A 25,331-nucleotide genomic window follows, 5' to 3' on the forward strand; every position below is an offset into this window, starting at 1 on the left:
AGAGATCCTCCTGCCTCTGCCTCCAGAGTGCTGAGATTAAAGGTGTGCACCACCAACGCCCGGTAAGAATTTTGAATCTTTAAAGAAAGAAATTAAGGAAGAGGCCAAAAAATAGAAGGATCTCCCATGTTCTTGGATAGGTAAGATCAACATAGTAAAAATGGCAATCTTGCCAAAAGCAATCTACAGATTCAATGCAATCTCCATCAAAATCCCAGCACAATTCTTCACAGACCTGGAAAAAATAATTCTCAACTTTATACGGAAAAACAAAAGACCCAGGATAGCCAAAACAACCCTGTACAATAAAGGAACTTCCGGAGGCATCACCATCCCTTACTTCAAGCTCTATTATAGAGCTATAGTCCTGAAAACAGCGTGGTATTGGCACAAAAATAGACAGGTAGATCAATGGAATCCAGTTGAAAACCCTGATATTAACCCAAACACCTATGAACACCTGATCTTTGACAAACAATCTAAATTTATACGAGAACATCTTTAACAAATGGTGCTGGCATAACTGGATGCAGGCATGTAGAAGACTGCAGATAGATACAAGTCTATCGCCATGCACAAAACTTAAGTCCAAATGGATCAAAGACCTCAAAATAAATCTAGCCACACTGAACCTATTAGAAGACAAAGTGGGAAATACCCTTGAATTAATTGGTACAGGAAACCGCTTCCTGAATATTATACCAGTAGCATAGAAACTGAGTTCAACAATTAATAAACGGGACCTCTTGAAACGGAGAAGCTTCTGTAAGGCAAAGGTACAGTCAACAAGACAAAACGGCAGCCCACAAAGGGCTGATCTCCAAAATTTAGAAAGAACTCAAGAAGCTAGTCTCCAAAACACCAAACAATCCAATTAAACAGTGGGGTACAGAACTAAATAGACAATTCTCAATAGAGGAATTTAAAATGGCTGAAAGACACATAAGAAAGTGTTCAACATCCTTAGCCATCAGGGAAATGCAAATCAAAACAACTCTGAAATACCATCTTACTCCTGTCAGAATGGCCAAAATCAAAAATACCAATGACAGTTTATGCTGGAGAGGATGTGGAGAAAGGGGAACACTTCTCCACTGCTGGTGGAAGTGCCAACTTGTACAGCCACTTTGGAAATCAGTATGGTAATTCCTCAGGAAAATGGGAATGAGTCTACCACAAGATCCAGCAATTGCACTCTTAGGCATATACCCAAAAGAAGCACATTCATACAACAAGAACATCTGTTCAATGATGTTCATCGAAGAATTATTTGTAATAGCCAGAACCTGGAAGCAACTTAGATGCCCCTCAACTGAAGAATGGATAGAGAAAATGTGGTACATCTACACAATGGAGTACTACTCAGTGGGGAAAAAAAACAATGTAAATCTTGAAATTCCCAGGCAAATGGATGGAACTAGAAGAAACCATTCTGAGTGAGGTAACCCAGTCACAAAAAGACAAACATATATGGATTCTAGACATAGAACAAAGGATTACCAGCCTACAACCCACACTACCAGAGAAGCTAAGAAACAAGGAGAGACATACACGGTCCCCTGGAGAAGGGGAAAGGGACAAGATCTGAGAAAATTGAGAACATGGGGGGAGGGGAGAGGGAGCTAGGGAAGGGAGAAGAGGAGGGGTGAGGAGGACAGGAGGGAGCAAGAAGGTTGAGTTGGGGGAAGAATAGAAGACAGCAAGATAAGAGATACTATAATAGAGGGAGACATTATAGGTCTAAAGAGAATTCAGGCACTAGGGAAATGTCTGGAGATCTACAATGATCTACAACCAGCTAATGATCTAAGCAACAGAGGAGAGGCTACCTTAAATGCCCTCCCCTGGTAATGAGATTGAAGACTAACTTATATCCTATCCTAGAGCCTTCATCCAGCAGCTGGTGGAAGTAGAAGCAGACACCCACAGCTAAACACTGAACTGAGCTGTAATCCAGTTGCAGAGAACAAGGAGTGATGAGTAAAGGGGTCCAGACCAGTCTGGTGAAACCCACAGAAACAAGGGAGACCTGAACAAGGGAGAGGTCTTGGTCCCCAAACTGATATCTGGGAAACCAGAATGGGACTGATCCAGATCCCCTGAATGTGGGTGTCAGCGAGGAGACCTCGGAAATCTATGGGTCCCCTTGTAGTAGATTAGTACTTATCCCTGGCATAGGAAAGGACTTTAGGAGCCCATCCCACACAGAGGGATACTCCCTGAGCCTAGACACATGGGATGGGCCTAGGCCCTATACCAAAGGATATGACAGACTCAGAAGATCCCCATGGAAGGCCTCAGCCTCCCTGGGGAGCAGAAAGGGTATGGGATAGGTAGGGTGTTAGTTGGGGGGGGGGGGGGAGCGTAGGAGGGGAGGGAGAGGGAACTGGAATTGACATGTAAAACAATCTTGTTTCTCATTCCAATAAAAAAATTTAAAAAAAGAAAAATCAGAATGAAGAAAACATAGACTAAATTCCTAATAAATGATCATTTGAAGATATATTTTTAAAAAAGATTACATAAGGAAAAGTACATTATAGAAGCTATTCTATTTAAATCATAACTGAAAGACAGGAATAGCAAAACTGTGGTGCTAGGAAGAGTAGTATATTTATACTCTTAGCTTTCATATGTTCTTGTTATTTCTTATAGTTTAAAATAAGTTAAACATTAAATAAAAACACATCTTTCTGAATGTTGAAGATCCTGTGTCTTCCTTAAGGGGCTTGCTTTTAAGGAGAACAAATGTCTAAATACAAACAAAAACCAATTATTAATCTTCATCATTTGGCTCTGTTAGATAAATTGTAGACTATAAAGGAAATTCTGACTATAAAAATATTTGTATCTTTTAAAATACAGATATTTCCATTCTAAATGGAAAACCAGGGTCACATCAAGGGAAGTCATAATTTACTCTCATGTATGTCTTAAAGTTCTTTGTTCATAGACAAGTGGACACATAATAATTTTTTTAAAGTATATGAAAAGAAAGGAATCAAACTTTGCTTTCTTCAAGTAATATCAAACCACACAATATTGTTCAACAATAACAACAACAAAAACCCAAAGAGTGTAGGCTATCATACCCATGATGAACTGGACCCTCTGAAACCATGAGCCCAAACAAGCCCTTCTTTCCTTAAGTGGTTTCTGTTGGGTATTCATTCCCATCAACAAGAAAAGCAACCAATACAAGAGGGAAAGGAGTGTGTGTGTGTGTGTGTGTGTGTGTGTGTGTGTGTGTGTGTGTGTGTGTGTGTAACATTTTGGATATTGATGAAAATATCCATAAAATCATTGAACTAAAATTCTAGAAAAAAAAGACCCCAAAAGAAAAATAGTGTATGTTTGCTCTTATATGCGGATGTCAGGATTTAAGCACTTGATAGGCATGTCTCAATCCATAGTGCCACAGAGCTCAGGTGTAGAGTAAGGGATTAGCAGAGAAGGTATGATCCCCCAAGGAAGGGGAAATAGAATATACAGTTATGGAGAGACAAGTGGGGGACCCTGGAGTGAGAACATTAAAAAGGGAGTGGGATGGAAGAGAGGAGCAAGGGTAGGAATACAGGGAGTTGCAACTAACAAGAAGAGGCACTTGAGGCATCATATGGAAACCTACTACTGTAGAAGTTTCTTAAAATATATACATATATGAAAGAAATTTAAATGGAATCACCAGATAACAGGGGTGACAATGCCTTACCTAGAGATCTTTTGCCAAGTAAAACCTCCATTACCAGGAATGGGTTGTATCTAGTTGAGCTGTTGGCCAAAGGGGCCCCATGGAAACCCCTACATGTCTCAGGCTATTGCCAAGGCTACTGGTTGCTCTCCAGAAAGCAGTGGTAAGGCACTATTGTTGAAGACAACATTTACATATCTCATTGAACACAGAGAAGCCTACTGACTAGTGTTCATGGTACGGGGAGGTACTCTGAATGTTACCAGAGGAGGAAGGGAATCACCACCCCAACTACAAACTCTACCATCAACACTGACCTTCATGATAAGCTGGTGCAATGGTAGCACAAATGTTGTGGGAGTAAGGAACTACTTTCTGACTGGATTGAAGAGCTACTTCATGAGATAAAACCCACGTCTGACACTGCTCAGGTGGGCAAGAACCTGACACTAGACAGGCTATGGGCCTAGGGGAAAACTAAATCCTATTGCTGTGCTCAGGGAATATAGCAACAAAATGACTCCTAATGACACTCTGCTACAGATCAGTGCCTAGCTCAACCATCATCAGAGAAACTTCCTCTTGCAGTAGATGGGAGATAACACAGAGATCTATAACTGAACGATGTGAAGAGACAGATATTTTGGAACAGTCAATCCTATAAGGATGCCTTCAAGTTCCTCCCTCTAGGGCTCAGGGAGCTATTTAGAAGAGGAGGCAGAAAGACTGTAAGAGTTGAGGGGATGGATGACTGACTCCAAGGAAACAGTGTCTTCCACATACAACAGGATGGATCATATATGAATTCACAGTGACTGGGCAGCATGCCTGTACAGGTTCAAACCAGATGGGGTTCTGTTGCATTGCTAAAAGGGGGAAATGGACACAGGCTTGCACCACTAACCAAGTTATCTCCAATTGACATCTGCTTTGCAAGGGAAAAATCTGTTCTCTCCAATGGAGTCTCACTGAGTATATTCACCACACTTAAGGGTAGGTCACATGCCCAGCATAGATGACTGTCATAAAACAAACAAGACTTTTGGTCTCATAGTACTTTGTGCACTGGCTAGTTTGATGTCAATTTGACACAAGCTAGAGTCATCAGAGAGGAAGAAGCCTCAATTGAGAAAATGCTTCTGTCAGATCGGCTGCAGGCTATTTTCTTAAATAGTGATTGATGTGGAAGGGCCCAACCCATTGTGGGTGGTGCCATCTCTAGGCTGGTGGGCCTGGGTTCTATAAGAAAGCAGGCTGAGCAAGCCATGAAGAGCAAACCAGTAAGCAGTACCCCTCCATGCCTCTGCATCAGCCCCTGCCTCCAGGTTCCTGCCCTCACTACATTTGTTGATGAACTGTTATATGCAATTGTGATGGAAATAAACTCTCCTCCCCAAGTCACTTTTGGGTATAGTGTTTCATCACAGCAATAGTAATCCGAAGACACTTTGCTTGGACAGTGTTTCCCTCCCCGGACTTTTGCTTGTTTCTGGTTTCTAATTTTGTTTTGCTATGGAGTTCCTTTGTGTTTCCTATGCTTGTTCTCTCTTTTCTTTCTAATTATGTTTTTATGTTTGTTTTCTAGAATCTTTTTTTAAAATATGTTATTTATGTTTGTTTTCTAAAGAGAGATAAAAAGAAAGGAGGTAGAATTTGGGTAGGTGGGGAGGTCATGGGGATCCAAGAGGAGTTGGGGAGGAGAAACTGTGATCAGAATATATTGTATGAAAAAACTTTATTTTCACTTAAAAATTATGTCCTTCAAAAAAAAGAGGTGAAATTTACACATCTCTAAAGTAAAATAAAACACAATTCTACGGAAGGGAGTGCTCTAAAAAGAGCTGGATTGCTGTTGGTCATGAAGGAGATCAGGCTTGTCCTGGTGTAAACGGAGATAGTCTGCCTATCTGAAGGTCTATTTGGGAGAAATAAACTAGTGTAGTGCTTGATAATTGTACAGGTTGGAAATGTGGAGGAACCACAGACAATACGGCTAACGTTTTCCCAGAGCACATACACTGAAGGATGGGTTGCCTTCTATAGGAGCCTGGGATGACTAGTAATGTTCAAGTCCCACTACGTTAGAGACTCATTAGGAAAAGGAGCCTAGAATAAATATATAAAAGGTACCACTCTATAAAGATATTGCTGGAGTTGGGGAGATGTCTCAGGAAGCATGATAACCTGAGTTTGGATTCCCAGCACCCATATACAAATCTAGGTGTGACACCACACACCTGTAACCCCAGTACTAGGTAATGGTAGCAGCACACGTGTCTAACCCCTAGTGCTAGGGAGTGGTGGCAGCACACATGTGTAATCCTAGTACTAAGGAGTGGAAACGTAGATACCTGGACCTTGTTAGTCAGGCAGGTTAGGTGAATCAATGAGTTCCACACACATTGAGCGATTCTGCCTAAAAATTAAGCTGGAAAAAGACTGAGGAAAATATTCTACACATGCACACATATACATACACACCTGAAGGCACAGATACAGACACATGAACACACATATACAGTACACATGTTAACACACTGAATAAACAAACAAACAAACAAATAAATAAATAAATAAGAAATTTACTAAAGTTTGGAGCTGAAGAATAAATAGCTAAATCCCAAACCCCAAAGTGTGGACAAGAAATCTCCCCTAGTGTTTAAGGGGTCTTTCAGGCTCTCTGTCAAAAGTCAAAGATGGTCACAGCAAAGAAAAGAATAAAACAGGTAGGTTAGGTCAACCCAAACTGAACTCAGACACAGTCAACTCAGCCTCATTTGCTGACATTAGCAGCTTCTGGACCCACATGCTCTACAAGAGAAAACAATGTGATTTTTAGTCCTAATAATAATTCTGGGATGCAGGATGCCTGATGCATAAAGAAGAATTATGAAGCATGCAAAGAGTCAAAGCAAGTGAACCACTAACAAAGAGTCAACTCAATCAAGAAAGGCTGATACATACACAATCTATGGTGTATTTAAGATGTAGACTTTAAACTGACTACACAAGGCAAAGAAAACAGGAAACGGTGAGCAGAGTGAGTGAAAAGACCAACTCTTTAACACAGAGTTGGAGCCTTAAACATATCTAATAATCTGGACCTAACATACTCCATGAATGAAAATAAAAATAGGCTTAAAAGCACGCTAAACACAATAGTAGATAGTTTTGGTGAAATAAGCAAATTAATAACAACCCCAAAACAGTAAATAAAGTATTTAAAATGAAGCAGAGAAAGAAATAAAAAAAGGAAAAAGAAAAAGGCACAGGGGGACATATGGGACCTACTTAAAAAGCCTAACATATGTGTTCTTATATCCCCAGAAGAAATGAAAGTGGACATGTAACACAAGAAATAGCTCAAGGTGTGGATAAAAATATTCAAAAACTGATGGAAACACCAGCCCCCAGACTCAGGAAGTTTAGAAAAATTCAAGGAGGATAAAATAAAACAGTCCAAATGCTGAGACCAAAACCACACAGAGAAAAAATACTGTTTAGTCAAAGGACTTGCTTTGTTGCCCAGCTGCTGTCAAACTGAGGATGAGTGACCTTCCTGCCAGTGTCTCCACCGGTATGCATTGCCCAACTTGGTTTATGACAGAAATCTTAAAATTGGCCAGAGGGGAGCTACAGTATAGCTCAGTGGACAAGCCTTTATCAGATACAACTACAGCCCTGAGAATGAAGGGAAGGAAGGGGCGGGAGGAAGGGAAGGAAGAAAGAACACAGAGAAGAGAAAGTTGGCCAGAGGAGACTAAAGGCACAAAACCCCCAAAGAGTCAGTAAAACAGAGAGTTGGTTTTGCAACACAAACAATAGAAGCTACAAGAAATGTTTGTAGCACAAACGATAGAATCTAGAAGAAATACAACTTCATAGCTAGGGTAATAAAGTAGATGCTTTGAGACAAGGAAAAACTGGAGTCATGCCAGTTTATCCATACCACAAAAACCACCAGAGTGTTCTAGACCAAAGAAGACTAATTCTAATTGGAGGTACTGAGTTGCAAAAAGAATAAATACCAAAACGGGCAAACACATGACTATATATAAATTCAATTAATTATAGCATCTATTGACTATTTAATTAAGTTTCCGTAGAAGGAAAAGTGAAATACAATTTAAGATAGTGTGCATAATTCAAGAGTCCTTTCCTGTGATGGCTAGCCGTGGTTGTCAACTTTACTACATCTGGAATCAACTAAAAGACAGACATGCCTGTAAAGGACTTCTTCCTTCCTTCCTTCCTTCCTTCCTTCCTTCCTTCCTTCCTTCCTTCCTTCCTTCTTTTGTTTGAGATATTGTTTCTTTCTGTAGCCTGCACCGGAACTGGCTCTGTAGATCAGGCTAGCTTCTAGCTCAGACATCAACGGGCCTCTGTCTCCTGAGTCCTGGGATTAAAGGTGTGCACCACCATGCTTGGCCTGTGAGGGATTTCCTTGATCTGATTATTTGAGAAATGAATATCCACCTAACCTGTGCTACATCTTCTAGTGGCAATCCACATAAAAGGACATGGAAGAAGGAAGCTTTTGCTCATTGCCTGCTTGCCCTCACTCTTGCTGGCAAGTTCATCTACTTTGTTGCTGAAGCATTCTTTCACATCAAGATCAGCAGCCAGCTCTCCAGAAATCTTTAGGACTCCAGTGCCAGATTGGGTCTGCTGAGATGTTCAATCTTGTGGGATGAACAACTACTGGATTCTTCATCTTTGCACTCTGAGACATTATTAGAATACCTAGAAGACAGCCTGTATGCCACTCTAATAACGTAACACACACACACACACACACACACACACACACACACACACACACACACACACCCCACACACACACACAGAAATTCATTCTATCATTTCTATTTCTTTAGAGAGAGCCCAGACAAATGTAAACTGTAACCTCTAGGGAGCTACTTAAGGACTGTCATAAAAAGTATTACTAAAGAGCTAATGAACTAATAGCTCAATTATTTTGTTTAAAAAATCATGCAGGCAGGAAAAAAGGAACAAAGAACAGATGAAACAGTTAACAACAAGATGGAAAAATATAAGCCCAGTTTTGTTATCACATTAAATGTAAATGACTCAAAAAAAAAAAACAAAGATTCCCTAAACAGAATTTAACAAGAACAGCAAAGAAAAAGACTTGTCTAGTTTCTTGAGTTCTTTGTATATTTTGGAAATCAGTCCTCTGTAGGATGTGGGGTTGGTGACGATCTTTTCCCATTCTGTAGACTGCCATTTTGTTTTATTGACCATGTCCTTTGCCTTACAGAAGTTTCTTAGTTTCAGGAGGTTCCATATTTTAATTGTTGCTCTCAGTGTCTGTGCTACTGGTGTTATATTTAGGAAGTGGTCTCCTGTGTCCATGCATTCTAGGCTACTTCCCACTTTCTAAGAGGTCCAGTGTGGCTGGATTTACATTGAGGTCTTTGATTCATTTGAACTTGGTTTTGTGAATGGCAATAATTATGGATCTATTTGCATTCTTCTACATGTTGATAGTCATAACAGCACCATTTTTTGAAGATGCTTTCTTTTTTCCATTATACAATTTTGGCTTCTTTGTCAAAAATCAGGTGTTCATAGGTATGTGGAATGATATCAGGGTCTTCAATTAGACTCCATTGATGCATGTGTCTGCTTTTATGCCAATACCAAGATGTTTTCATTAATATAGCTCTATAGTAGAGCTTGAAGTCAGAGATAGTGACACCTCCAGAAGTTCCTTTATTGTACAGGGTTGTTTTGGCTATCCTGGGTTTTTTGTTTTTTCCATATGAATTTGAGTATTGTTCTTTCAAGATCTGTGAAGAATTGTATTAGGATTTTGATGGGGATTGCACTGAATCTGTAGATTGTTTTTTGTAAGACTGCCATTTTTACTATGTTGATCCTACCTATCCAAGGGTATCCATTTTGTAATATCTTCTTCACTTTCTTTCTTCAAAACTTAAAGTTCTTGTCATATAGGTCTTTCACTTGTTTGGTTAGAGTTACCCCAAGATATTTTATGTTATTTGTGGCTATTGTAATATGATTATATATTAATATCAGAAACAAACTAACCTAAGTACAAGAATAACTAGAAGAGACAAAGACAGAAAGTAAGGCAGAGTACCTCATAGTGATAAGCACATAATAAGAAAATTCAATAGTCCTACATGTACCTATTAACATTACTTCAAAGTATACAAAACAAAACTTAATAGAACTAAAATTGATAGATGAGTCTACAAGAGTAGCTGGAGATTATAAAACACTCCATGGTGGTCAAACACACAAACAACAATAACAACAGAGGTATGGCCAATCTGAATAACACAGTAAGCCAATTTTAATCTGTTTTATCTGAGATCCCACACCCAACACCCACAAGCTTTTTTCTAGGACAGAAAGGAGCTCTCAACAGGTTTCAAAGAACTGAAATAATGACGTGTATTCTCTCTCATAACTGCACAAAAGTAGAAAATAATAAAGAGAGATCTGGATACTGGACAACCCACTTCTGAAGATCACAGAAGAAATCGCCCTGACAATTGCATTTGAACAGAACTATATAGTAAGTCCAATAAACTGACATTTCTAGGGTACAGAACAATTTATACTTTAAAATGCATGTAGGGGAAAAGGAATGAGGTTGGAACAAAAAAAAAAATCAATGTCCCATCTAGCAAAAAGGGCTATCTATTATCCTTGAGGTAAAAGAAATTATTTTTAAGAATCGATGAAATACAAAGTAGATATGCAACTTAAAACTCAGCAGTATTGAAAATCAATTCTTTGCAAATTTTAATAAAATAGAAAAAAGCCCTAAGCAGAGAGTTCAACAGAGAATGAAAGGGTTGAAGAGAGGAGAGGGGGTGGGGAGGAAAAGAGGGAGGGGAGAAGGGAAGAAGAGAGAGAAGAAATAAGGAAGAGAATAGGGAAGAAAATAAAGGAAGGAGAAAAAATGTTGCTATGGTAAAGGAACAAAGGGACATCTTTATAGATCTACTATATACATGTATACACACATATACATGTATACATATACATACAGATATTAAAAAGAATCAAAAGATACTACAGAGTGGACAATACTATGCCAATGAAGATGACAAATGTGGGTGAAATGAAAATATTTCTTGAAATCCAAATATTAGCATGACACAAAAGAAAAGGAAACTCTGGCTCATTCTGTATGTTTCAGAATATACACTAATGACAAGAGATCCTACTTTCTATCCCCTGACTAGAATGTGAGTCCCAGGACAGCAGAATTTGACATTCCTGCTGGCAATGAATTCTCAGGCCCTACATCATCAAGATTCCTGAATCAATGCTGGTGGCTACACTCAGGCATACAATGAAGAACCAGAAGTTACAAGTGATGAGGACAGCAGCTCCTACAACATACAGAAGATGCATGGACTTCTATTACTGCTCTCAGTCCTCATTTCCATAAACCCTATGACCATGAATTACATCCTAGGACAGCATTAAATTAGTACTTTGCACATCACCTTCCCTGTGTCATTGTTTAGCGTTGCTGGAATTTATTATCTAATAAACATAACGAGGACATTACCTATAAAGAATCTATTTTCCCTGTATAACACCTAAGGTTTAGTTTCTTCTAAAGAAAATGTATGTGATTCTCATTACTAAAAAGTTTACTTATTAGAAATCTCAATTATATAAACATATAGGTCTCTACTGTGAGCATTTGTATTCTTGTATTCTCTTATTTCTTGATGTGTTCTCTCTATATACACATATATGTGTGTAATATGCATATATTAGTTTTTAAACTTTTAATAAAGTTGACAATCTCACATACATATACAGTGATTTAACAACTATAATCTCCAATCCCTCTAGTTTCCTTCTACCCTGATAACCCACTTCCAGCCTCCTTCCCATCCTTGTGAACCACTCCCTACAATCCCCTTTCTAACATTCATTCTTTTTGGCACCCATCGAGCTTGTGTTTATTTAAAATTCACACTTGGTAAAAGTACACATACATGTTAAAATAATGAAACAATTTTAGCTGAAGCTGAGGCATTTTAGAGTAATCCAACTGCAGCAGCACACTGTTTGACAGTCTTAACTTGTGTCTTGACTCAGCAGATGGTCTGGCCCACTCCACTACAGTCTCCCTCTGTAACTCAACCTAAAGGAGCAGCTACTGGTGCAATGGCCAGGAAAAAAATGCTTACATCACAACCACAAATGATTCCTGCAGGTTAGAATGCATACCCATCAAGACATGCACCAAGCCTAGAAGCCTGTGATAGGAACATGTGATCTGTCTACAGAGAATGCTATTAATAATATATAACGTGGCACCTGTGATGCAGTCTACCAGAGAAACATGTAGTCAAAACCAAACTACTAAGAGAAAGATAAAAAGTAGCAGCCTCCAACTGTTGAGTTCTTGCTAGGTAGTAACACTTGGGCCCCAGTATTCAGAATACTGACAACTGTTTAAAAGCAGGTGGAATTCTCAACAACAAGGAAACTGAAGCACAGAAATAGTTAAGAAATAGTGGAAGTGATCAAGTAGGAACTTGACCTTGTTCTTCTGGATTCCAAAGCCTCAGCCTTCTTCCCTTATCAATGTCTATCCTTGGTTTGTTATTTTTAAAATTACGTTAGTTGCTTTTTATCACATCTTTTGGTGTGTGTGCATGTGGCTACACCTGTGGAGTCCAGAGGTCAATGTCAGGTGTCTCTTATGACATTGTGAGACATTGTGTGTCTTGGCTCAGGGAGTATTCCTCTATATGGACTGGGCTCCCAAAGTCCACACCTATGCTAGGGATAAATACTGGGCTTCTACAGGAGGTCCCATAGATTTCTGAGGTTTCCTCACAGAAACCCAGGGTCTGGATCAGTTCCATGCTGGTATTCCAGCTATCAGACTGGGGAGCAAGAGTTCCCGGATGTTCAGGTCAGCTGTTTCTGTGTGTTTCACCTTGTTTCAAAAACTTCCTTTGATTAGCATGGTTGGTTGACTGACTATGAAAGAGTAAGCCCTTGATTGTAAAGTGAATAATATTTTCATAAAAAAAGACTGTTCATGTTTTCATCTTGGCTGAGATGGTCAATAACTACCGAGTACAAACAAGTATTCTTGACTTGATTATTTCTGGCTGAAGAGTGCCTGCATTCTAGCTGGGAGAAACTGGACTCAATTTCCAATTTACTGTCACTTCTCTTTGTGACATAACAACTGTAATTCTCCTGGTGACACATGGGTAGTTAAATTAGAATTTCATGCTCCTTCCCACCTGGAGACAGACTGAAATTATCACCCATGAAAATTTCAAAGGCAAAACAGAACAGCACATGTAGGAAATGAGTGTTGAGTCACCTGTTAAAGTGCCGTGGTGACGAGTGGATAGCACTCTCTCTAATTCCAATTACTTATACACTCGTTACTTATAATACACATTTCAGAGCAAAATTTTAAAAGCCCCCAATACTATTCCTTTCATCGATTTATACAAATCTTTTTTCCGTGAGAAGATAAAAAACTTTGCTGTTTTACAATCTGTCTTCTAATTTGATATATCATGATACATGTCACCAGAAACATTTTTGCAAAGCCACAATTTTCTTCTGAGTGTGTACGTACAAAAGAACTGAAATTGAGGTTTCTAGAGCGACATCTGTATAGCAATATTCATAGCAGCATTGTTTACAATGTGCAAAAGAAAGGAGAACCAACATGTTTGTAGATGGATGAACAACATGTGGTATATACACATGAAGAACTATGATTCAGCCTTTAAAAGGAAAGGAATGCTGGCACGGGTACCACATGTATTAACTCTGAAAATAGGATGGTAAGCCAGTTACCATAATCACAAAGCAAATATGAGGTACCTCCAATAGCTTCTCAGAAACAGGAAGTAGAATCGTCATTCCCAGGGGCTCAGATAAGGGAGGAATGGAAGTTATTTAATGGGTGCAGAATTTTAAGGTATATTTTGTATCACCACCATCAAAACAAACAACACACACACACACACACACACACACACACACACACACACACACATAAACCCAGCCCCACAACTTTGAATGGATGACAGTCCATCTTATCAAGATGCTATCCTTCATTAAAAAAAATTTCTTTTTGTTAACATTTAGGTTTCTCATTTCTTGTTACCACAAATTCACTGTAGTGGATGTCACAGCACATAAATCTTTGTCTTGCATCTGCTATTTCTTTAGGGTATGTTCCAGATGACATAACCCCCTCAAAAAACATGAATTATTTCAGAGCTCTATATCCACAGTGCCAAACCACACCTCAGAAAGGTCCTGTCAATTTATATTCCCAAGATCAATGTAGGAGTGGCTTTCGCATTGTTACTTTGTCGAAATATTCTGATCTCTTTGCCCCTTTGCCAAGAGATGATGAAAACAAAAACAGTTGAATGTTTCAAGCCTCCAAAAATTATTGACGTCAAAGAGGCCACTGTTATTAATTGGTTAACACAACAATTGCATTGTGGTTATTGAAAAATAGCTGCGGTTGTTCCACCAGCTAATATCCTACTCATGAAACGGCTAAATGCTTCTACAAGCCACCCAGGGCTTCTGATATGAGAAAAAGAAAAGAAAAATGATGGCAACTTAAGAATGACACTCAATATTGTCCCCTGCCATCTACATGCACATACATGTTTACACACACACACACACACACACACACACACACACACACACACGTGCACATATACATTATTTTGCAATATTAACCTAGATTATAACAATTTAAGTATAAAAATACAACTGAACTTCTATATACATGGGTTCCCCATTCAAATATTCAACACATGGTAGGTTGAAAATATTTAACAAAATATTGTCTCTATACTGAATTAGTATTTTCTCATCATTATTCTGTAAACAATACAGTAAAGCAGTTATGAATATAGAAGTTACACTGTATCAGGTATTCTAAGTAGTGGAGACAAGTCAGGTATATGGAAGGACTGCTTGCATAGGTTATATGCAATCACCACACCATTTTAAGTACTTCAATTCCCATGGATTTTGATCCTTGGGTGTCTTGCAACTAATTCCCCATGGATACCAAGACATGAATGTAGTACCATTATTCCAGGCAAGCTCAGTGGCTTCAACGAACAAAATAACTAAGTCAATGACCATGAAAACCATATTAAACAATCTTTTCTTTTTGAATGCTTCAATCAGCATTGGAATGAATATATGGATTCATTCCAACCTTATCCTTCATGTCATATCACATTCAAAAACCAAAGTCTATTGCAATGACAAATCATATTGTGGAAAATTAAAAGAAAACACAAATATCCTTTTCTTATTTTGTATTTTTACATTCTGCACCCCCAACTGAAATCCCCAGGAAACAGCTGTGCACTGGAGTGTCCCCAGGGCAGTGAGAGGTTGTCATGCACAACTTCATGCATTAGGTGATATGCACAGAGGAGCATGGAACTTTCACCATCTACCATGGGGTGGGAACACTGTCATCACAACTGCCTGGAGGCCTTTTCTGCTGAGTTGAAGTTCTTGCCCTTAAACTTTCTATGGTGCATGGACCATGGTTTATTCAAACTAACACAAACGGTTGAGGCTATGACTCAAGGCTGAGGGACTGACTGCTTGCAATGACATTGCATTTTTTTTCCCCAGCACCTGCAGTGGACGAGCAGAGACACAGATGATTATGACTCAAGAAAGAAGGTCAGTTGAGACATCAGGTTGGGATGGAGGCCCCAGGGCAGGTGGAATGCTGGGCACATCTGATGAGGTACTCAGTAAACTCAGCAGTGCCCTTTACTGTCAGCACCCCAGTGGGGCAGGTTTCATTCTCTGCTTTAACAGTGGTAAAGGTCAGTGCTAGTGAGAAAAGGGCATACCCTACAAGATGGATTGAAACAGTAAGAAAATGCAACAGCTAAATAGTGTGTAAGCATTAAAAAACAACTCCATTTAAAGTGGGGTCCGTCCTAGTATCTAGCAGGATAAACGGATATGACAATTCTCAAAGTAAGTTATGGGCAGGCACTCTTGTGAAGTGACATTTTCCCATCACTAACTGTATGTGACAGAAGATCAATTCCTAAGGTCTCCCATTGAGTCCACTGACTCTTAGCAGACTTTCCTGTTCTTACTAAAAAACTCAAAGGTATCTTAGAATGCACTCATAAGAATACAGCCATCTTTGACTGGCCCTCAAGACCTTGACCACAAAGCTTTCCCGATGGTTGGTCTTGGGCTAAACAGGAAACATTAAGAAGGAACCAGCAAAACTGAAACCAAACCAAAAGAAGACAGAATAATCTCTGCTTTCCTTAAGTGAACTTAACACTACCTTGATTAGTATGTTTTCAAAAGAGGAAACACTTCTACTGTTCCTGTGATGGATGCACTTGAATTCACAGACCATGAAAACCATTACAAAAGAGAGTAAAGAGAGCCTAGTGAGGAAACACTGGACCAAAGCAAGATGAAACCCAGAAGGGTAAACTCCTAATTCTATATTAGAGGACTCTTCCAATCTCCTTCCAGCTTTTTGACTGCAACACATTTCTCTCTTTTGGGATGGTTCCACATCCTGTCAGCAGCTTGCCTTGGCAGGTATCCCAGGGACCTGGCATCTCCAACACCTTGGGATATCCAACATAATCCAGGATTTACCTTCACAGCTTCTCACAATAGTCTCTCTAGGCATCCACGTAGGGACTCCCCGACACACATCTGGCCTCAGTGGCTTTCCTTAACCAGTGGAGGAAATCCACAACCCTTTTACTCCTGTATCTTCCTTCACTCTAAAGCTAAAATAACAAGACCAGAGCTGCTAAGTTCTGCTTGCTAGAGCTGTAGCTTACCCCACTCCCTGAATACACTGCATAAACCGTCCACTGTTTAAGCCTAGGAAGTCCCCTGACCTTTTCCTTTCATGGGCTGCAGAATTAGTGGGACGGGGTCTTGCCCTGAGACCCTGTCTGGTCCTTTCTTCCACTTAGCACCTGGCTTTTCTTTAATCTGTTTATCCCCTTCAACACAAGACTTGGCTCCAACATTACATTTTCTGGTGCTCTTTTTCTCCTCAAACTGTACATTTTGTATTTCTCTTTGCCTCACTTGCTCCTTTCTGTTGTAGATCTGCACAAGGGTGACCATAACCACATGACACAGTCAATACTAGATTGTCTTAACGTCTCCTCTGCCAATGACATTAATCCAAAACTCTTGAATTTGGCCTCAGGCATACTTTTAGAACAAGGGCAAAAAGCAACCACATTCTTTGCCAAAATATCACAAGAATAGTCTCTAGCCCAGCTACTAATATTCATTCCCTCTGAAACCTCTTGAGCCAGGTTTGCATAGTCTAGATCACCCTTAGCACTACTATCTTTCATGCTCCTACTAGGATGGCCCATTAAGTACCCCATTAAAGCATTCAACCACTTTTCTAGTCCCAAGTCCCAACTCCACATTCCTCCAACATCAATGTGATTAGCAATACCCCAGTTCCCAGTACCAATTTCTGTCTTAGTGCTCTGAAGAAATACCATAACCAAGACAAGTCTTATAAAAGAAAGCATTTAACTGGGGGCTTGCTTATAATTTTAGAGATTTAGTCCATGATTATCATGGCAAGAAGCAGGCAGGCATGGTGCTAGAGCAATAGTTGAGAGCTTTATATACTGCTCCATAGGCAGCAGGCAGAGAGAGACAGAGACAAAGAGAAAGAAGAGAGACACAGATATACACACACACACATACACACACACACACACACATACACACACACACACACAGAGAGAGAGAGAGAGAGAGACAGACAGACAGACAGACAGAGACAGACAGAGACAGAAGAGACCGAGACAGAGAGAGAGAGAGAGAGAGAGAGAGAGAGAGAGAGAGAGAGCGCACAAAGCCCCTCAGTGACATACTTCCTCCAGCAAGGCAACATCTACTCTAACAAGGCCACACTTCCTAATCCTTCCAATCCTTCTCAAACAGTTCCTCTCCCTGGTAACTAGGCATTCAAATATACAAGCCTTTGGGGGGGGGGTCATTCTCATTTAAACCACCACAGGTTATGAGGCAAATAAAGTATTGGTGATGTTTCTTAGCATGCGGAGGCTTGGTTTTAGTTTTATTAGCACAGCTCTGTGATGGTCTTAACGTACTGTACTCCCTTCATCCTAAGTCTTAGCTTTTTACTGTTTCAATGGAAAGTTTGCAATTCTCTAACCCAGTGACCTCAAACTTAAAACTCTGTCTCCTCTGCAGTGGGTAGCTGCTGGAAAGTTCTGTGCAGCTCTATAGTCTTCCAGCTGCCACATTACTTGGAGTCTCCTTTGGTTTCACTCTGTGTACACATACCCAAGGATCAGCCAAGAATGAGTTCACATGCAGATTCTGGGTCTCCTCCCTTCATGGCATGTTCATTACTCAACGATTACTTCTAGGAACTCTGTCCTAGATTTTCTATTTAAATTCCGACTGTCCCATGCCCTTGTAGTCCAGGGAGGGCTTTGGGGAAGGGTCAGTTAATGGAAGCTCTGTGCGTTCTTGTCCTCTGTTTTCTAACTTTTCCTAACAGTTATAATTGTCATGGGCAAGAAGATCAGAACAACAGAAGCCACCCAGTCCCACCCCAAAGCCAGAACCCTAAGGACAGCAGCACATTTTAACACAGTCCAACCTTTTTGTTTGGGGTTTCCTTGCTTGTCTGTTTAGTATTTTTTAAGCCTTGTTTAAGAAATCCATTCCTAACTCAAAGCCATAAACACAATTCATAGGTTTTATGCTAAAAGTATTTTCCTTAACATATTTGTGTGTGTGTGTGTGTGTGTGTGTGTGTGTGTGTGTGTGTGTGTGTGTGTGTGTGTGTGTATGTTGGGATCTTTTGACTCACTTAGAATTAAATTTTTTATGACTCACTTAGACTTAAATTTTTGCACAGAGCTTAAGAAAGAGATTCTGGGCTGGGTTGTAACTTAGGCTTGCCTAGCATAAGTAAGGCCCCAGGCTTGATCTCTCCATACTACCAGAAAAAAAAGTAAAAAAAATAAAATAAGATAGGAAATAAAATAGAGAGCCAACTCTTTTCTGGAGACATGAGTACATTCCTAGTACCATTACTGACACGCCATTCCTTCCTCTTTCTCATTAGCTTCACATACCCTGTCATAAATCTAGTCTCTGGCATATAAACCATTCTGTTTCAGGGTTTGGTTTGCCCAGGCTACAGCCGTACTATAATCTCATTATCTTAGTTTTGTAGTGAGCTTTATTGTCTGGTAGAGCAAGTCCCTCCATCTGCTCTCCAAAGCTGCTTTGCCTATTCTTGGCCCTTTATTCTTTCAAATAAACTTTAGAAATCAAATCATATGATAAACCCTGCTGGAACAATTAAAATCTCTAAAATATTAAGCTTGCTTATCCACAAACTTGTATGCTTTTTCTACTCCTTCAAATTTCTGGGTGTTCTTCTATATTTTTCTCACAGAATTGTATTTTGCTTTTCATAGTATACATTTCAAATCAAATGGTACTGTTTTGCATCTAATTTATGTAAACTTACCCTTCCATGTTAAATGAATTTCATAAAATCATTCACTAAAGTTACAATCAAAAGGAAAGAGAGAAAATGCTTTCACCCTCTCATCTGTGTACAGTTTCACGCACCATGAACTTTGGGAGTGAGCAGACAGTTCCCATCCTCCAGTCTTACCAAGATGCTCCATGGTCCCTGCTGTCAGTGTCAGTGAAATTGGAATCCAAAAACATATCTTTGTAGATTCGGCCAACGAGGCAATACATATCGGAAGCAACTTGTCCTTCACTTTGTACCATGGGGATCATGATGTCAAGAGCTTTTGCTCTGTCTCCAGGGAGATTTCGCCTAAAGCAGAGAACACTGTTTCCATGGAGATCACAAAAGCAATTATAGACCAATCGCCTTCTAAAAAGTCCATTTTATGTATTGATTCATACCCATAAAGTTTGGCAGAATAAAAACAATTAGATTCTGGGATTCCTCTATGGGCCCTACCTTAAGCTTTCTTATCCTAATGCATGTCTACTGGGTCTATCAAGGATCTCTTATGGGTTGCTTTTCTGATCAACACGATGGACTTGTACTGACCCATCCAGAGTCCTAATCCCCCTGGTGCCTATGAGCAGGTTCAAGTTGGTGGAGCATTATGTATGAACCCTGTGACCTTGAATGCAACATAATCAACTATTTCAAATAACGAGGAACTCTTGACATTAGTTTTCAAAGGCTATGTTCCAAAAGAATGAGCAAACTAATTCATAGCTAATACCAAAATTCAAAATTCAAATCCATCCAAGAGCTGATTGTTTCTCCATGTGGCCAGCATCTAAGGAAGTTGCTTTATGTAGTTGGTATGATACTGGACTTGAACATGAGGCCTCAGGAATGCTAGACAAGCACTCTACCATTGAGCTATGTCCCTAGTTTTTGTGGTTTTTTTTTTTTTTTTTTGTATTTTTTATTTTGAGAGAGGAACTCACTGAGTTATTTAGACTGGCCTTGAGCTCCATGTAGCTCAATGTAAAATAATAGGTGTAGATAAATCTCAAAAATCATACTTTTATATTTCTTTAATGATGAAAATATTATGCTAAGTGAAAAAATAAGTAAAAAAAAAAGCCACCAATGAAATTTCCCACTCATGTGAAATATTTAAAATAGCAACCAACAGAGATATAAGGGGCATTAGTGGTTGCCAGGGACAGGAAGACCTGGGGTGAGGGCAAGGGCGACTTAATGGGTAGGTTTCCTTGTAGGGTGAAAAATTCTATAACTTATAGAACGACAGTTAAATAACTCAATTAATTACTAAAATCAAAGATATAAGACATTTTAAATGAATACGTTATATGGTATACAAGTTACATTTCAAAGAAAATTATTTTAAAAGTCATAAGTATTCTCATATTCTCAACTATAATTTCAAGTCTTTTGTTCATAAAATCCCTCTTTACCTTCTGTACTGAACATCTTGAATTGAGACTATTGCTTTATACAAATACAGTTTTCATCCCATTGTATGTTACTTGTGGAAAGAGAGACAAAACACACGATGTAAAATTCCAAGGGACTAGTAGGATTTTCTCACTTGGTTTCAAAATACATTTTACTTCCCCTGCCGTCCCTTCGCCCCCCTCCCCCAAATAAGGATGTGTTTGAAAGTAAAGCAGGTAAGCCCTGGAAGCTTTATGTGTTGGATGTAAAGAGTGTTAAACAAATGGAAAATAAAAGGGGCGTTCACTCTACAGTTTTTGTAATGCTGGCAAGTTCTCCAGTTGAGCTGGGTAAAGAAGGAAACATCTCGGTGTTCTGGCTGAGCATCACGCTGGCTTTCTAGAGAACAGCACATGTCTACTGGGAGCCTTCAGGGACAGTTACCTAACCTTTGCAGTCTGCAGTGGGCACAGCTATAAAATGAGGGAAATTGAGGCTTTTGACACACAGTGAGTTCTATATAAATTAGATCTCCATTCTTTTTCCATTTTAAAATCATTTTCTTTGGCAGCAACACGTATAGTCACCCCTCTCACCATAAAGAAGAGTGTGGTACAACTAAGTAATTTTTGGACAACTCAGGAGTCTACTGCCATCCATGGTCAGAGCACAGATGACCTGACTTGATGACTCTAGCTGGGAATCTGAACTGAGGTGAGCTATGATGTAGACAGAAGGCAGAGTGGGGAACTGAACGAAGCTCTGTCAATAGTGACACAGATAAACTTGTGGGAACTTAATTTAAAATGTCACTAGCAGAGTTCTGGTCCTAACGAATTGTGTTCACAGCAGTCCTGGGGAAAACTGTCTTTGGATGAGAAAAAACATTTACTTCCTCATAAATATCCACATACTTCAGTTAATCATTATGTGAAGGACCATGTGATGTTGAGGCAATCCCACATGTTTGTGAGTTCAATCAAATATGCTTTGAAAATATTTGGGGAAACGTCTATATTGAACATGCACAGAATTTTTCCCTGAATAGTATAAACTAACAACCATTTATATGGCATCATATTGTGTTGGATTTCAGTTATCTAGAGATTTATTATTTCTTATGATGATGATGATTATGATGAATACATTGTCTGCATGTATCCCTGCAGGTCAGAAGAGGGCACCAGATCTCATTACAAATGGTTGTGAGCCATCATGTGGTTGCTGGGAATTGAACTCAGGACTTTTGGAAGACAAGCTAGTATTTTTAGCCACTGAGCCATCTCTCTAGCACCTGAGATGGTTTTAGATATATAGAGAATGTGTATGTATTACATGAAATACCATACTGTTATATAAGGACTTGAACACCCTTGGATTTGCGTACCGTTAAAAGGTTTTAGAAGCACTTTCCAACAAATACCCAGGGACAACTATATTTGCTTAAAAGTAGTGTCATATTGATAACATATTGAATGTTATAAAAATATAAATAGGAAACACAAACTTTGTCAGAGAAAAAAATCATTATAAAATTTGAATCTACAAATAGCACAAGAGGTTTTTACAAACACACACACACACACACACACACACACACACACACACACACACACACACACGGTGGGGGCAGACATGGTCTAATACGCTGGCACTACCAGCACTCAAAAGAGAGAAGCAGAAGGATCAGAAGTTCAAGGCCAGACCAAGATATACAGTGAGACACTGTCCCCCAAACACAAATAAAAACCAGAAAGAAATAAGAAATCACAAGATATGCTTTTAGTATTTCACATGAGTAAGGTAGATACAATACAACATTCTACTTGGGAACTGCTGGAAAGCTATAGGACTCTGTAAAGAGTAAAACCATCCTGCCCGTGCATTCCAGAAGGGAACATGTCACCTGTTCAGTGCAAATGCATAATGAAACTTCACGTGGTGATGCGAGGCCAAATCGAAGGTTGGCAATTTCTCCAGAGTCTCTACCAGCTTCACAATAGAGTCATAGTCCTATCAACAAAAAGAACATCATGGAATTAAACCACTAGGAGAAACTTCCAACAATGAAATGCCTTTCGACAGCCAGGCACCTGAAGCTGAGAAAAGGATTAAAAGCAAAATTAGAATCTTTTCTAACTTTGAAAGATTGAGACCTTTGAAAACCCAAGAAGCAACTGCTGTGTTTCTCCTAAGAAGTTCCTATTACATGGATCTAAGCATGAAAAAGACAGATATGGAATTTGACAAAACCCAAAGAAATAAAACAAATAAACCACAGAGACATGACCAGCTCTTTTCACACAGCCAGGCTCCTGGTCCACAGGGTTCCAACAGTTCCTTTCAGGGCCAGGGAGCAACTGACTGAACTTCTGTTTTAAGTAACAAAATGATTTCATCTCATGGGACAAAGTTCCTCTAGCCACAGACTCTCAATTGAAACAGTTCTCTAAGAATTGAGCCTCATGGGTGAAATCTCACCTGAGGCCAAGAGGCTAGACATGGGAATGAGAAACCAGGAGTTACCTGGATTTTACACTACACCCGTAATGCCATATCCTTCACAGAGAGATATCCTACTTTCCAGATCTAAAAAAAAACTAAGACATGTCAGTAGAAATGATACCGTAGGCCATCGTGTCATGTTACAGGTTTTACCTCTATTTTACAATGAATCAGCTGCATATTTCTTACTCCTGGCATGATCCTTTCCAGTAGCATAACTTCAGGAAGTAAAAGATATATTCAGAAAGCACTAAGAACTTCTGCTGTTTGCCAAAAGAAAGCTCTCACTCACTGGCTGACTGACAGGTGTGCCTGAGGCTCACAAGAGAGAACTGAGCCTCCAAGAGCTGGATATGTGAGCAATTTTAAGGAAGAGTAAATATGAGTATGTCATAATCCCCAAAAGTCACCATGTGTGAGTCTTTTCCATTCACCATGAAACCACACGGTGGAAAGTTATCAGTCAGCTCCATTCGGCAACATGGAATACTTATTAGCTAGCTGAAAGTCAACACCAGCATCCCTTCCTCCTCCAGCATGTTACCCAAGAGACACTATCTTCTCACCTGGATATCTCGGTAGGAAAGCAACAGGTTGATGACAATGTCTGCCGTCAAAACTTCAATATTGTCCACCCGCTGCCGAATCCTTGCCAATTCTGCTGCCAATTCTTTACCAGTGAATAGATTCCGAGCTTTCCTGATGTCATTGAGTATAGATTCCCGGAAATACTGGCTGGTGAAAAACCATACATTTTAAAGAGTTAACTCTTTGAAAATAATTCAGTGAAAAGCAGTAATGTTATAAGGAAATATATGACATTTGTCCATGAGCAGTCTTTAGCTCATTAAGATGCACTGAAGGAACATCTCGAATATTTGGCATCATTAAGACATTTGGGAGATGCAAAGCCGTGTAGTTCTTCTCAATTTCTGCCATATTTCAAACACTGTCGAAACTTTACTTCTCACCTTGCTATTTTGGATGGAAATGATCCCAAATAAATTAGATATGCCTATGATCTGAATATAATACAACCTTACCTTTCTGGCTCAGTATCATTATCTACTAACAGATGTGGTAGGAATAATAAAAACCCAGAGACAGATATCGGGATTCAAGCTGAAGACCAGAAAAGCAAAGCAGCCAGCCACTAGAGAGGTCTCACCTCTACCAATGTTCAGAAGGGGTGATCCACCTAACCTCAGAGTGCATCTCCAGACTGCTTGCTCCTCACCAAATCTCAGAGTGCTCCTGAGACTGCACTGAGCTCCTTCTATACCTCTCTAGTGCTGGGATTAAAGGCCTATGCTCCCTTTCTCTTTTAGACAGATTCACTCTCCCATAGCCCAGGGTGGTCTTGAACTCACAGAAATCCATCTGCCTCTGTCTTCTGAGTCCTGAGAATAAAGGTGTGTGCCACAGCTTCTAAGGCTGTGGCAAACTTTGCAAGCTTTGCATTCTGATCCCCAGGGCTTTTTTTTTTTTTTTTTTTGGTTTTTCAAGAAAGGGTTTCTCTGTGGCTTTTGGAGGCTGTCCTGGAACTAGCTCTTGTAGACCAGGCTGGTCTTGAACTCACAGAGATCCACCTGCCTCTGCCTCCCGAGTGCTGGGATTAAAGGCATAAGCCACCAACGCCCGGCCCCCAGGCAAGCTTTATTAGATCATGAACAATATATCACCACAAACAGAAATAACTAGTAATTCTTTTGGTTTTTTTTTTTAAGTACATTTACTAGGCATGGTGGCACTTGAGTTTGAGTCTGCATAGAAAGTTCCAGGGAAGCAAGAGCTCGGGCAGTCAGGGTTGGCAGCAAGTACTTGCTGAGCCATCTCATCAGCCTGAAGATCATTCTTAACTAAACTGTGTTCTCAGCAATTTTTGCAGAGTTCTGTCCCTTACACTAAAAGTCCCTGGACATTCATTCTGATGTAGCCACAAGAGATCTCTCCCTCTCTCTCCATATACATACATACATACATACATACATACATACATGTATAAACACACACACACACACACACACACACACACACACATATATACATACATACATACACACAGATACAGTTTTGTCATTAATATGAAACAATTAATAGATTGGGAGCAAAGTAGTTTATAAACCAAGT

The 25,331-nt window shown here is 39.6% G+C and overlaps 1 protein-coding gene across 3 annotated transcripts in view; it reads right to left on the reverse strand.

The window, feature by feature from the left end:
* The window catches only part of Map3k5 (mitogen-activated protein kinase kinase kinase 5), a 198,847-nt gene that overhangs the window by 92,322 nt on the left and 81,194 nt on the right, over positions 1-25,331 (reverse strand). For all 3 annotated transcript variants that reach the window (XM_027401935.2, XM_027401936.2, XM_035440373.1), the window contains exons 5-7: positions 23,768-23,936; positions 22,603-22,709; positions 19,437-19,607 (exon numbers count right to left, since the gene is read on the reverse strand). In XM_027401935.2, coding sequence (XP_027257736.1) covers positions 19,437-19,607; positions 22,603-22,709; positions 23,768-23,936 — 447 coding nt within the window. The remainder of the gene's footprint in view (positions 1-19,436; positions 19,608-22,602; positions 22,710-23,767; positions 23,937-25,331) is intronic.

The sequence above is a fragment of the Cricetulus griseus genome, chromosome 2 (assembly GCF_003668045.3).
Source record: "Cricetulus griseus strain 17A/GY chromosome 2, alternate assembly CriGri-PICRH-1.0, whole genome shotgun sequence".
Lineage (NCBI taxonomy): Eukaryota > Metazoa > Chordata > Mammalia > Rodentia > Cricetidae > Cricetulus > Cricetulus griseus.